The following is a 14,383-nucleotide window of genomic DNA, read 5'->3' as shown; positions in this document are numbered from 1 at the left end:
AAACCCCTCTGCTTCACTGCAGGTCAGCTCCGGGGACAGTGAGCTTACCCAACAGAGTCCCCCAGGTGCAGTGTCTTAGACCACTGAATTCAGGGGGTTCCCTGCCTGGGACTATTATGAAAGCAATGGTCTTCTAAAAGACAAGGTCAAATCCTTTCCTTTTTGTCCAGTTCGATATCTATGGATCAAGGATGTGAGTCAATATAATCTGCAGCCAGTCCTTGAAAGGAGTTGCGTTTCCCACACATGTAAGCTCCCATGCAGGCTTAGTCTAACCCTGGAGTGGAGAGTGCAGATGAAGACAAGTGTTGTGTGGGGAGCCCACTGGTGACTGATGTGCCCTGCGCTGGAGTGGTGGTCAGGGGCTTGCAGGACGAGCTGCAGCCACCCAGCCTTGACCTCAGAGCAGCTATGACCTACCCCTGCTCATGAACTGGCTATAACAGTCCTTAGCTGAACGGCTGCACAAACCTTGGTCTCATAAAGCAGGTGTCTGAGGATGACACTGAACAGCAAAGATGGAAACTTGAAACAACCGGATGGTTGATGTCAGTCTTTGCAGTTTGAAACCCAAAGGAAGAGCTGGTTTGTGCCAGGGACTTTTATGCTGTCATTGGGGAGATGTGACAAGATGGGGTTCTTTTTTTCTTTTTCTGCATAATTTTTCCTCTGGGATAAAGGCAGGGAGCCGGGATCAGAGCGTGGTGGAGGCAGATGTAGCAGTGTGCCCTTCTCCTCTTCTCTCTGATGCTTCATTTTCTGACCCAGCTGAGAGGTGAAGCTAGCAAACCAATGAAAGTAGAAAAACCGTTGATGTGGACTTTAATAGGTACTTACTATGACCCTTTGTCCAGATTTATAAAACTAAGCAAAGAGGGAGACGTGCAGTGTTACTGACAGTCCGCTATGCCCGTTAGCTCATATCAGGTTGAATCAGAACCATCAACAGTAGTATTCTATATTTCAGGAGACTTACTTAACTCGTCTCCTTTTTAGAACCGTATTTCCACGCAGTTGAACCATACACGAAGAAAGAGCTTTCTGCTGTTACTTTCCCTGATATCATCCGCAATTACAAAGTCATGGCTGCTGAGAATATTCCAGAAAACCCCCTGAAGTACCTGTATCCAAACATTGACAAAGACCATGCCTTTGGGAAGTATTACTCCAGGCCAAAGGAAGGTAAGTGGGGTAGCGGGGAGGGCAGTCCTCGTCCTTGGGACGTGGCGTTGGGCAGGTGTCCCTGGTGGCGAAGAGCTCGTTGCCGCGGTGGGCTGTAGTGAGCTGCGTTGGCCAGCACTTCTAATCAAGGGGAAGGCGCTAGCCAGCACAGCTCCAGCCAGTCCAAAATGCCACCCACCTCCTCTCTTTGAAATGATAAAGGGTGCTGTGAGCTCGGTACTGTTGAAATATAGGACATTATTTGGTCTGGTACATTTAGTGAGAAATGAGTGGGAAATTTTCTATATTAGGAGTGTTGCAAATGTCCATTTCTGGTGTGTGCGTTTGTTACACATCACAGTCGCTGCATGGAAAGGAGTGAAGGGGAGGAAATGTAGCCAACCAGTTTACACCTGCTTGCTTGTGCTGCATTTGAGGAGGTGGAGGTCTAAGGGAAGTGAGTTAGTTACCAGATGGTTCATTATTACTGAGTTTCTTCAAGGAGAGGCCTTGTCCTCAGACTCGGATCTCTTTCCACAGTTGTCACTGAACTACTTAGACCAGCCTGGTTTGGAACACGCTAACAAAATGAAAAGGTTTTTGGAATCAGACATGTCTGTTAGGACAGGGCCCAGTGCAAGAGCCCAGGGGCTAAATCCTCACCTTCCACATGCCAGAATCCCATAGAAGTGCTGGTTTGTGTCCTGGTTGCTCCACTTCCCATGCAGCTCCCTGCTTGTTGCCTTAAAAAGCAGTAGGGGACAGCCCAAAGCCTTGGGACCCTGTGTTCGCATGGGAGACTTGGAAGACACTCCTAGCTACTGGCTTTGGATCCGCTTAGCTCCAAGCATTATGGCCACTTGGGGAGTGAATCAGCAGACAGAATATCTTTCTCTCTGTCTCTCCTTCTCTGTGTAAATCTGCCTTTCCAATAAAATAAATTAAAAAATATATTAGGCCAGAGGACGGTTATTTTGGAAGGAAGATGCTGCCTAGATGGCTGTGGATATTCTGTCCACCAGGCTAGCATCGCTGAATCAGAGCAAACTTTGTGTAGTTGAGGGCTCTGGCACTTTGGTGGGCTTTAACCCTTGGGAAGAGCTAGCTCCCAGTCAGTCTCTTGCTGAGACCTCCCCTCCCCCATTCCATTCTCTTCTGGAGGTTTCTGTGTTTTCAGCAGTGTCAGGTGAGCTGGCAGGGAGACCGTCTCCCTGGAAACTTACAGAACTCTCAGTTGTAAAGAACCTCAGTTTTAGTATGTGAACAGTTGGTCTGTCCTTGGGTGATTTTTTAGAATCTGAAGTATGTGTAATGTGTTTGCTCCTAGCCGCAGAACCGATGGAACTTGACGGCCCCAAAGGGACTGGCTACATCAAGACTGAGTTGATTTCTGTGTCTGAAGTGTAAGTGCACGCAGAAGAGTGGCATGTTTAAAACCCCGGGCCAGCCTTGCTCCCGCCTGGGGCCTTCTCAAGATGCATGTATTTCGCCTTTCCATTAAAATTGCTATCGCCCTCACAGGTGGACTTGTTGGAAAGATCCTAAATAGAGATCCCAGTGTCACTGGTTCCCAGCATTTTACTGCCTTAAAAAGCAAACAGACCAAAAAAGTTGTATTTAAGGTATATAAGTTCTCCCAAAACGAATCCTTTGAAAAAGTATAAATAAAAATAAACGAAAAATTGATCAGAGTGGCAAAGTAGTTCTTTTCAACCTGGAAAAGGACAAAGTTCAATGATTGAGATACATTTTCCTCTGCTTGCTTTTATTTTGTTGTTTCATTTTGTATAAGGCAGAAAAAAAAATTGGAAAAGTCCTGGTCAATTATTTGGCCGGCAGCACTGGCTTGTGGGGTGAATGGATGTGTAGCCTTCATGTAAAACCACTCTGTGGAGCAGCTTTCTCTGCATTCAGACCTCAAGGTAGGGACAAGGGACTCCCCAGAAACTCCCCTGGTGCTTTTCGGTCCAGGGTCAACCCCGAGGCATGGTCATCTCAGGGTGACGTGGCGTCTGCTGACCCTGAGGTGTACAGCGGCACAGGCAGCCCAGGCTCCAGGCTGGCCACGGCTCCCTCACCTCTCCGGAGTCGAATACGTTTCTCCAAGGGGCCGGGCTGGGCACATCACCTCCCCTGCCGTGTACTTCGGCAGATGTGTGGTTGATGCATATGTGCTTACCCGAAATAAAAATGCAGAGTGCTGGTCCCAGCTCAGAGAAGACAGGCACGTGCGTTCACCCTCGCCTCTCGTTTCGACATTAACATTTGCCTCTCCTCTCTCCTGTTGTAGTCACCCTTCTAGACTTCAGAGCACAGAGAACCTGCTGCCCATGTCTCCCGAGGAGTTTGATGAGGTGGCTCGGATAATGGGGCCCGTAGAACTGGACAACATGGTGAGTACCGCGTGGGCGTGCCCACACCCCTGCCCACCATGTAGCCCTGGGGGAGTTGTGGTCCTGGCATAGTGCCTTTCCCAGAACCTCAGTGGTGCCTCCACGTTTGTCTCTCTGCCTGTCGAGGCTCTCCCTGCAGAAAGGCTGCCTCATGGGCGCAGCGCCCTTCGCTTGTGCTGCTCATGGGGTCCTTAAGCAGTACCGGGGAAGATGCTCCTGGGGTCCCACCTGGTCAGCAGTAGTGGGGACACCTTGGCTGCCAGGCATCTGAGAGTTGTGCAGGGGCAAGAGAGTCAAGGACCAGAGCAGCTGATGACTGACCGGGGAGAAACAGGAATGCAAGAAAGACTGAGCATTTTTACAAGTAGTCTAGCAGGTGGTAGCTTTTGCCCCAGGGCTGGAGGTCTGGCCTCAGGCAAGGTTCTGTTGGCTTGACTGAGGTTTTGCTGCTGTGGCTTCATCCTAAACAGTCACCCACGCACCCAGAGCTCTCCCAGTTGGCTCGGAGACATCCGGCCTCTGCTGTCACAGCAGTCTCCTCTCCGAGTCCCCACTGCCCTGCCTCCCTCACCGCGCACCTGGTCCCCTGCAAAGACTGCACTCAGTGGTGCCATGGGAAAGCCAGGAGGGGAGGCGAGGGTAGGGGTGGTACAGCCCAGTGCTGGTGACACCTGCCCATGCCCAGAGGAGGAGTGAGGTGTTTAGAAAGCACGCAGCTCGTGTGACAGTAAATTGTGTTCTTATCTGCCTGGGTACACTGGGCTCGCTCTCCATGGAAGAATGCGTCCTCTGCAGAGATGTGGTTTCCAGCACTTTTAAGCCTGGTACAAAAACGCAGCCAGTGTGAAGGCCGCTGCCTGTGGGGTTTGTGAGCAAGCTGGGGTCAACAGCCCTGATAGCTGGCCGTGTGTGAGTACTGGCTGTGGGCGGGGCATGGTGTGGGCAGTGACGTGCCAGGTCCTCACCATAGTTGGCCAAGTCGGCCATGCCTGCTGTTCCCGTGTTCCCAGATGAGCCACCTCACCTCGTCCCTTGTGTAACTTGGCTTTGAGTCATGGTAAGTGAGAGGAAGATGGTTTGTACCTGGCCCGTGAGAACCTGCAGGACCTGCTCTGCCCACTGCCCTAGGCAGCCTCCCAGAAAAGGCTGATCATTGCTGCACTTGGGGTGTGTGCCCCGTGGAAGCTGTCTACGCTCAGATCCAGTGTCTGGTTCTGACTATCAGGAGGCAGCGTGGCTAGCGGACTGGAGGCCTGTGGGAGGATTTGGCGGTCAGAGTTCCAACTGTCATCACCATTATTCCCCTCTGACCTTGAGAAAGTAAGATGGATTAGTTCTCAGCAGTGGGGGCTGCTCATGATGATGCTGTGAGAATTCGCTGTCAGGAAATGGCCTTGTGCTCTTTGGCTGTACCTCCTGGTAGCCATTCCATTCTGAATGATGGCATTCATTTCATTTGCAGAGTAAAGCAGGTCTTTTGCACTGCACATACACACCGCTGAATGAATAAACTCACAGAAGATCTCAAAAGCCGTATGAGGCTGTCGCATATAGGCATAGCACTGGCTAGACAAAATGCGAGCTGGCTCTCATCCCTAACCTAGGTTGACAGCACCATAGTGTGCTCTGTCTGCAGTCATGACCATGGCTTCCATTCAACACCCACTGCTGGAACTGGGACATCTGCCCTGAGAGAACCAGCTCTCCAGGTGAGCTGGGCCCCACCAAGCCTGCAGGTTGCAGCCCTGGGCTTGGGGGGCACCAGGAGTGACTCTGGCTGCAGCCTCAGGAATCATAGACCAGATTCTCAAGGAAGTTGTCCAGGAGAATCCAAGTGCTGTGTTTTCTGTAACCTGTGGGTTTCTGTACAGTTCACTTGCCTTCTGAACTGTGATGGAACAGTCTAACTGCCCTGGAAGCCTTTGGCCAGAGCTCACAAAAATAGGATGATTTATTCATTGTCTGCTACTTTGACATTGTTATCCAGGCTAATGTAATGGAACAGACCTATCTGCTAGGTACTGCCGGCCTCCCTCTGACAGACCTTGTGTCTTAGAATGTTGAAGTGGTCACATAATGACAAGCCATGGGGCAAGGCTCGTGCCAGAGTCAACCGTCTGAGTTACATGTGTCCCGCAGGATGGATAGGAGCATGCAGGTGCACTGCTCACCATGCTTTTCCTGCCACAGTACTTCTCCCAAGATTCCCCCCGAAGTGCTTGGGATTGAGCAGAGCTCTGGAGAGGCTCTACAGTGGGTGTCTATGTCTCTGCCCCAGGACTGCTGTTCCTTGGGTCTGGGGGTCTCTTTGTGGTGGGGCTGTCCCTAACCTGTCCCCAGTAGCTGTCAACCCCTCCACCTCCACAGCCGGTCATCACCATCAGAAATGGCTGTGGGCACGGCTGGGCCCGGAATCGTCCTCAGCTGTCCATGTGTAGTTTCAGGAGAGAGGCCAGCAGGGGGCTCAGATAGGAAGTCAGGGAGAGGCTGGTGTTCCTGGCGCCATCTGCTCATCACATGGTGCTCTATTTTGGACAGCGTGCCAGAAGGCATTGGCTGGAGAGATGCAGAGGTGGTTAAAGATAATCTGCATCTCGTGGGGCTAGCCCCAGCATCCCACGTGGGCGCTAGTTCGTGTCCCAGCTGCTCCTCTTTGAATCCAATTCCCAGCTTATGAGCTGGGAAAGCAAATGAAGATGGTTCTCATGACCTTGGGTCCCTGCAGCCACATGGGAGACCTAGATAAAGCTCCTGGCTTTGGATAGGCTCAGCTTGGCCATCATGGTCATTTGGGGAATGAACCAGCAAGTGGGAGATCTCTGTCCATCTCTCCTCTCTGTAACCCCCTGCCTTTCAAATGAACATAAATTTCTTTAAAAAAAAAAAAAAGACTTATCTGTTTCTGAAGCATGTTGAACATCATTTACTTTACCTCTTGAGCGACCTTTAAGGGAAATGGATCATTTCCCTCCTGTCTCTCCCTCTGGCTTACAGCTCAGTGAAGCCTCCCCCTTGTTTTCCATGAGCAGATTTGCTACGTTGCTGTGTCCCCAGACTTGCATAACAGCAAAAAGCTTTATGCAGCCTGGATGGATTCACAGAATTAACCCAGGCAAGCTGTAGAGTAGTAATCCACCAGCTTAGGTGAGATAAAAGGTCTTGATTAGTCCAGGAAAACGGGTAGTGTGTGCTATGGGCTTTAATAATAACACGGCCCAGGGTGGTACTTTGCTGTGCAAAGTCTATTCCTATTGCTGCATTCTAGAATGGCTAAGTGCTGGTAAGTATATAACAGCATGTCACAAGACCAGTTCAATACAAGTCACTGCATTTTTATCTTTCCACAGATGAATGTATGAATTTTTCTCATCTCTGGTGACGTTTCCACTTGCCCTGTGTGAACCCCTCCTGCTACTGTGTTCCTTCGCATCCCGTGTTTCTAGGGCAACGAAGGGCGGCCCAACGAACCTGCTGCCACCTCTTGATAGTAAATGGACAGTTCTCTAGTTCAGAAACGTGTTACTGAAGGGCTGCATGCATCTTACTGAAGGTAAAATTGAGTCACTCTCTGGGTTTTGCAAACAAACAAAATCACTCAGGTCTACCCAAAGCATCAGGACCAGAATGTGGGTCCTTTGGGAAAGATGAAAGGTTTAGCAGCACCCAGCAAATGTTATGCCTGAAAGCAGTACCTGTTACCAGTTAAGTAGATCAGCCACTACTTGGGCACTTCTCATACAGAAATGGTGAATTCTGTCCTTGAGAATTCTTTCATGTTCTGTCTTGAAGAGGACTAGAAGTTTCCCACTGGTTTACTTGTGAAGTAGTCCAGAGCCCAGTGTCTGTACAGTTACCCCACCCTTTCCCGAAGGCAGCCGTCCAGCCGCGGGGCAGGGAAGTTGTCTTCTTGATGACGTCTCTCCCACACTGGCCGTTTATAACGAAGCACTGGGCCTGCTGTTAGCTTTTCTGCTTGGTGGGGCTGAAGGACGCTGGCTGATAGCAGTAGAGGGAAGTACATTTTTCTAAAGTCATGAATAGTATCTCATTACCCAGACCTGAATATATTCTGCATTTATCTTGGTCACCAGCCAATGAAATCATCTTTGCAGTTCTCTCAAAACAAACCACCATTTTTTAAAATCTTAAGTTAATCATGAACAGATAAATTCAGATATTCAATTGGTATTTGTGAAATGGGTTTTCTTTATTGTTATTAGCTGCTATTTAGCCCATTAGCCATAAAGAAGGAGTTGGAAAAGTAGTAAAGGACATCTTGAACAACCAGAGATAATGAGGAACAAATAATTTCAAAACTCCTGTCTGCTGTAACTGCATTGAGAACTGCATATTTTCCAGTGAAATGTATTTTCTGACAATTACATGTACAAATGGTTCCAAGAGCTCTCCTGTGCTTTTTCCAGAAGCTTTCCTGAATGAATGCTGTTTGACATGGCTTGTGTTTCTCACCTTCTCCACTCATTAACGCAGACAGAGGGACGAGGCCTTCGGGCTGGGCAGGCCAGGGGCGGGGCGCACACCCCACAGCACACCATCTGTGTGGCTGCATCACGTTCCCCCACCCCACTGCCACCACACCCATCTTGTTATGTAAGCGCTGTACTACTCTGGGGTGGTGAGATTTTCTTGAAATTGAAAAATTAAAATACATGTACTGCATTGCAGTGTCCTGTGAGCACAGTGTGTGCTGCCTTTTCTTGGTGCAGCATGCATCTGGAGGCCTCAGGCAAGGCAGGAAGAGCCTAACTGGATTTGGTGGATTTAAGTGGAAATGATCAAGAGGCAGGACAGCATTGAAAAATATTGTTTGTAATGGGTTTGACTATTTTTTACTTTTGCCCTTTGACAATGAGTTAGAATGATTTTGTTTTACTGCAGTAGCCAAAATATTTTAAGAGGTATTAAAATTCTAGTAGTTGTCTTGCCATGATCTTAGAAGGCAATGACATGATGAGTCGGCTTAATCTTTCTCACTTACGTGTGGGTCCTTATTTTAAAATAAGATTAATGACACTATTTTCCTAAGTGTTGTGCTCCCTTCACCTACATATAATCAGAATTTCTGTGGCAGATTTAAGATGGAAATATAACTGGAAAATGCTCTGACAGGTGCCATTAGAGAGCTAACCAAACACTATACTTTTGTAACTCAGGACCACAGCTGTCTCCAAAAGCACAAACATTTGGCACTAATCTTAAAACAATCTGCGGTAATACTAATTTGGGGCATTACCCCAAATTAACCGTTTTCATCTTTCAAATACATGTGAAATGAGACTGTCTTCCAAGGCAACCCCGTAGGAGCCATTGTCACCTTCAAGTGCGAGCTCTTTCGCAGGATTCAAGTCTTAGTCCGGCATCGTGCCAGGCATCTGTTCCAACTGAACAAGGCCTCTGTGCCTGCCAGAGTTCCCTGCCCCAAGGCAGATGAGCAAACCTTCAGAAAATTTATTTTCCACACAGTTTTGTTTATATACATGTATTTATTATGCTGTAAAAAGCAACACCACCTGATTTCATTTAAAATAAACGTTTCCCAGTTTCAGAACACTTACAACTTACGGTTTGAAGACTAGATTCACTTTGGGAGATACTAGAAGCAAATACATTCATAGCTGTGTGTTCCCCAGGAAAAATCTAAGCCCCATACCAGGTCTTTGAGTGGCTGCCAGGCAGACAGTGGCATGGAATGGTCGTGAGCCACGTGGCAGCAGCTGGGGCTCAGCAAGTGACCACAGATGAAGCCATCCGCACCCAGTTTGGCAACAATAGCCATGCGTGTGAATCTTTAGTACACACATGTCCACACAGAGCTCTCATGATACAGAAAAGCACACATGATCCTAAAGCAAAAACGAAATCTTTGGAGTTTACTAATGGTAGCAGTTTACAGCACAGTCAACAAGCTTTTAAACCAAGTATACTCACTATTACCAGCCAGGGTGCACAGCCAAGCAGGAGCCAGGGCAGAGTCATAAATAACAGCGGGGTAGCTCAGGGCACGGTTAACTAAACCACAGAGATTTCACAGAACGGTTTGGATCTGAGAAAAGATACAAACCCCTTCTGTTCCCAAGCCACAGAAACTCTGCTCTTAGAGAAAAATGTCCAATCAGCAGCAGTCTGCGAGCTATAAATTTGAACTGTCCTAAATTGCATTTTATCATACAGTAGTACAGCAAGGTTAGCACAGTGGACTTCAATAAAAACAAATGCATCCTGCAATGTCTTTGGAAGTGATGCTGTCCCAGGCACCATCTTGCAGAGCCCACCTCTGAGCTGTAGACCCTCAGAGCAGGAGCATAGTGGCCTGGCTGTTGCCCACCCCCATCCTCCAACAGCTTCATGCTTGGTGCAGCTAAAGAGCACTGGCCATGGCCTCAACAGAGAAGTGCTGTCCAGGTAATGGAGGCAGTGGCTGAAGCCACTGACACACTGACAGCCAAAACCCAGCCCAACCCAGCGTTGCTGGAGTCGGGTCCCATCAGGCATAATAAAGCTTGGAAGCAGCATGTGCTGATAGGAAAAAAATACCCTTATCAATATGGTAATAACTAGCATTAGTGCAGTCTGTCCTGCTCATGTCACCAAACACAGCTTCAAAGAAGTCCGTGTGTGTCTGTGTGTGCGCGCACTTGTCACCAGAAATCCTCTACCAAAGATGTAAGACAAAATTCATGTGCAATTCCTAGAAAATTCCATTTTGAAGTCCCTTTTACCCACCTCCTACATCATGAATGTCTCTCTCCCGCCCAAGATAGAGCCCACCCAAAATTACACAGCAGAGAATTAACACTCTGCAGTGGCCCAGTGGTCCAAAAGAGGACAGGTATCTAGGATGCAGAATTTCAATGATGGGTTTCAAAATAAGCATTATTGTAGCTACTTCAGGGTAGTTCTGGTAGCTTAGAGCACTTTTAAATTTGTATCCTATAAGTTTAAAATATATTCAAGAGTGGGAGAGGCACAACCCTTCTCTTTCTAGACTAAGGAATTTGACTAGAAATGACTCAGTGATTTTGTCTCTGGTTCATCCTTAGACACATGGCACCATTCTAGCTTTGATGCCAGGCATATGAGGCTTGTTCTGACTCACTGTGGAAAACAAGAAAACTGCATAGTATGCCAGCTCTCTCCTTCCCAGCCAGAGGGAACACAGAAGCAGATACTAATATCTGAGAAGAGAGGCTGGACTAAGGGGATATAAAAAAAGGAAATTTTTTCAAAAGTATTGTAACTATTACATTCGCAATCATGTTTTGGTCACCAAACAGAATCAGATTCCCTGATAAAGTCCAAGCAGACTCACTCTACCCTACTAACAGTTGTTCGCTGTCGTCATTGTCCCACCATGAAGCTAGGGTGGTGGGAGACTTATTAAACATACAACTCTAACTGCATATTGGTTGTTCACACATTCAAACTAAATCTATGTTCAAAGTCTTGAAAAATCACACTGTTTGCCTCTAATAGCAGCCTTGGCCCATTTGGACAGACTGTTCAACAAAGCTTAATTTCTAAATGCATTTCCACACTTCATCACCATGAGTTGAAAATTCACAAAACATACAAATCATGAAGACCACACAATTACTTATGCTAGCATTGGTAACTATTCTTTTACATCAAATTGTTCAATGCACGAGGTAAATATTGCTCACATTATGGAGGGAGGTTGTTTTATTTCTATTTTTTCCCGAAGAGATCAAATTTGTCCTGTGCGCACAAGGAAGAAAACTCCAGTAACACTGAAATGACAAAGGTTGTAAAATGTACATCACTACCAGATAGAAATACACACGTTCTTCATAATCATTTCCACAATTACATAGGTAAGTGACTTCAATCCTGGGACTTAAGACCATTACAGCAATCCATCAAGGTTCTTGTGGACGGTTTGATTTTCCTTTCCATTGTCAGAGTCTCCTTGAGGTGTGTACTGGACTTGGTATTCCTGGAGGATTTTAAACACATCGTGGTGTCCAAAGTGCAGTGCTTCATCCATGGGCGTGTTGTTCCATCTAAATAGCATGGACAGTCATTAGGTAATCGCTGTACAAAACCAATTTCCCACCAGTTCTAGGTCTTAATGAAGGTTAAATGGCCATGCAAAAGCCATTTCAGCAATATTACAAGTCAAAATTCATGGTCAAAATGTGGAAAGAAATTTGTGATTCAGTAAGTGATGATGGGGACAAGTTGGGATAAGAGAAGGAAAAAGGACCTTGTTGACACATGCAAGTGCTTATAAAGGGACTTTGCAAGCAAATGCCTAGTACTGACACGTATTATAGTCATGGAAAGCCCAAAGTATATTCTTTTGAAATACAATGTTCAAAGGAAATTCAGCCATATTATATTCTTAATCCTGCCTTTGACACACAATTTTTGTCCTCATGTACTTTTAAAGTCACAGTAAGTCTCAAAAATCTAGAAATAATGTCACCCTCATTAGGGCTGAAACACACATTGGACAAGCAAGACTGGGCCCAAAGTAAGCAATATGTTCATCATCTCTGATAAGGATGGAAGGTTAGGGGCTCATGGGACCCCTGGGTGAACATAAGAATTCCCTGTCCTATTCCATCCTAAGTGGGCTGTTAGGCCTGTGCTATATGAAGATTTGAAGACAAGAACTGAAGAATTGCCAGTGCCCATTCATCAATCACTAAGCCATTTGCAACAGCAGACATCTCTGTGACACAGCCCAATAAATGATGGGGTCTGATCCTCAACTGCCTCCACATCCCTTTGACTTCTATCCTCCATGCTACCCATCCTTCTTATTCCACTTACTCTTTCTTATGCTCTTCTTCCCATCTCTATCCCCTCTTAATGGTGTCCATATGGGTCTAAAAGGTTTTAAAGTTTCGTGGTTTTAGCTTTGTAGTTAGCATTTATGAAGTTGGTAGTCTCTTAAATTTTAAAATCAGGTAAGTAACTTTACACATCTTTGTGTTTCTTTAAAAAAAAAAAAAAAGCCAAATTAAATGGCTTCTTAGGCATCAATTAGTTTAGGGACATGGTGGCTCTAAGGACTCCACAGTTTCCTCCACAGCATGTGACTGTCTTCCGGGGGTGAAAAAAAGGAATGCCAAGTGCAAGTTGCTTTTTTCAAACGTCACTTTCTGTGAAGTAACAAAAATACCAACTTCAAGAATTCACTAATTTTGCTCCACTACTTTACACTTTTAAATGACTATGACTCTGAATTAAGACCAAAACAAAGTTATCGTTGGTCTTTAGCTTCAATTTTGGAATAGTTGGCAATTTGGGGATAGTTGCTTACCAAATTAGTTGCTTAATTTATCTTTACCTATTGGATATTTTGATTTCCACATTCCAAGAGGCCAATTTTGAGGGGAAAAACTTATTCAGGTCTACAAGGCACAGTAAATACTTTAAGCATGTATTAAGCAATGTTTCAGTCAAGATCACAAATGAGCAGGGAGGGACTCTGCAATTTCTTGTTCTAGAAAGAGCTGGCAAGATACATGGCTAGATTATGACTTCAACAGAAGCGTTTTTAGAATACTACCAATCAAGGGCATCTTAATCACTATTTTTTTTAATCAATTACAGGAAGAGCTGAATAAGTAGTTACTACTTAGAAACTTGCTAATGATTTTTAGACACAACTTTCCTGCATTTCTTACAAGGTAAATCAATAAAACTCAAACAGTATTGCAAAAACGGTTAAAGAAAGCTATTTAGTAGTTAACGCTTGCAGCTAGAGAGGAACCAACTTGCTCCAAACTGTAGCTCCGAGGCATCATCAAATGCACGTTTAACATACACACCAAGTCTCATCAGGCTTTTCTCCTTATTCTGAACTAGTCTTCATTCACTGACTCATCCACTCCAGTAAATGATATTCAAATGTGTGAGTATAGTTTACTGTACATGTCCACAGTTCAGCTACAGTCTGACCCTGGCCTCAATTCCATATAGACTTCATCTGCCACAAGGTACCATATGGACCAGAAGGGAGAGGAAACGAGTTGACTACAGGCAAAGTTCATCCCTGAAGATGAGTTTCTCCACTATACCTTTAAACCTCATCTCTTGCCCAAGCACTAATCAGTTCAACGTTCACAAAGCCTCCACAAACTGATTCTACTGAAATACCGGAATCCCATTTTGAGGTTCTCTAATGGCAGGTCTCCTACGTATTTTGTATATGCATCTATAAATGTCCACTTGGTCTACCTGTGTAGTTAAAATACCCAAATATCCTATGTTTCCAAATACAAGGAACCATTTTGTTATACAAAATAGAAAAGGCAGTCCAACAAATCTGAAAATTCCCAAATAAGGTAACATTAGGAGACAATCTCTCCAATAGAATAAGATTTATTTGTTTGTTTGTTTTTATCAAAAGAGAGTCCTAGGGGAGTGGATGGAGAAATCCCAGACACTATGACATTGTATCATGAAGAAGAGAGAAAGCCTTAGTGTACTGAAACATTCCATAATGGAGTGTCAGAGCCCTCTATGGCAAAATGCTGACTTACCAATGATGTAAGACGGTAAGGGACTTGCTTACCTGTCCTTAGGGAAAGGATTTACTTTGCAAGCTTCCAGCAAAAATTTCACAACTTCAACATGACCTATAACCCATCCCCAAAGAAAAGGGCAGAATTTAGTAATGTGAATAGAAATTTTGGGGGAAAAAAACATAGGATGAGTGGTTCACATATTACCCTCTGCAGCAGCCACGTGGAGTGCTGTTCTGGAATCATAGTCCCGCTGTTCCATGTCCATGGCTGACAAAGCAAACCTGAAAATGTTTAAGCATTGCTATACAT

The 14,383-nt window shown here is 45.7% G+C and overlaps 2 protein-coding genes across 12 annotated transcripts in view; one reads left to right on the top strand and one right to left on the bottom strand.

Annotated features, from left to right (window-relative positions):
• The window catches only part of STAT1 (signal transducer and activator of transcription 1), a 44,315-nt gene extending 36,360 nt beyond the window's left edge, over positions 1 to 7,955 (top strand). For 5 of the 6 annotated variants that reach the window (XM_040971878.1, XM_040971877.1, XM_040971876.1 and 2 more), the window contains exons 22-25: positions 997 to 1,182; positions 2,489 to 2,564; positions 3,452 to 3,554; positions 6,902 to 7,955. In XM_040971878.1, coding sequence (XP_040827812.1) covers positions 997 to 1,182; positions 2,489 to 2,564; positions 3,452 to 3,554; positions 6,902 to 6,913 — 377 coding nt within the window. In that variant the 3' untranslated portion in view covers positions 6,914 to 7,955. Of the gene's footprint in view, positions 1 to 996; positions 1,183 to 2,488; positions 2,841 to 3,451; positions 3,555 to 6,901 lie in introns of those variants that run through there. The other variant, XM_040971880.1, reaches the window with a different exon arrangement.
• A 1,088-nt stretch (positions 7,956 to 9,043) lies between these two features.
• The window catches only part of GLS (glutaminase), a 77,389-nt gene continuing 72,049 nt past the window's right edge, over positions 9,044 to 14,383 (bottom strand). For all 6 annotated transcript variants that reach the window (XM_040971881.1, XM_040971884.1, XM_040971886.1 and 3 more), the window contains 3 exons: positions 14,279 to 14,355; positions 14,122 to 14,185; positions 9,044 to 11,596 (listed from right to left, as the gene is read on the bottom strand). In XM_040971881.1, coding sequence (XP_040827815.1) covers positions 11,440 to 11,596; positions 14,122 to 14,185; positions 14,279 to 14,355 — 298 coding nt within the window. In that variant the 3' untranslated portion in view covers positions 9,044 to 11,439. The remainder of the gene's footprint in view (positions 11,597 to 14,121; positions 14,186 to 14,278; positions 14,356 to 14,383) is intronic.

Source organism: Ochotona curzoniae, unplaced genomic scaffold (assembly GCF_017591425.1).
Source record: "Ochotona curzoniae isolate NIBS_2020 unplaced genomic scaffold, NIBS_Ocur_1.0 contig_2210, whole genome shotgun sequence".
In the NCBI taxonomy this organism is placed as follows: Eukaryota; Metazoa; Chordata; class Mammalia; order Lagomorpha; family Ochotonidae; genus Ochotona; species Ochotona curzoniae.
The sequence above is the reverse complement of the archived record's forward strand: the minus strand, read 5'-3'. Positions and strand labels throughout refer to the sequence as shown.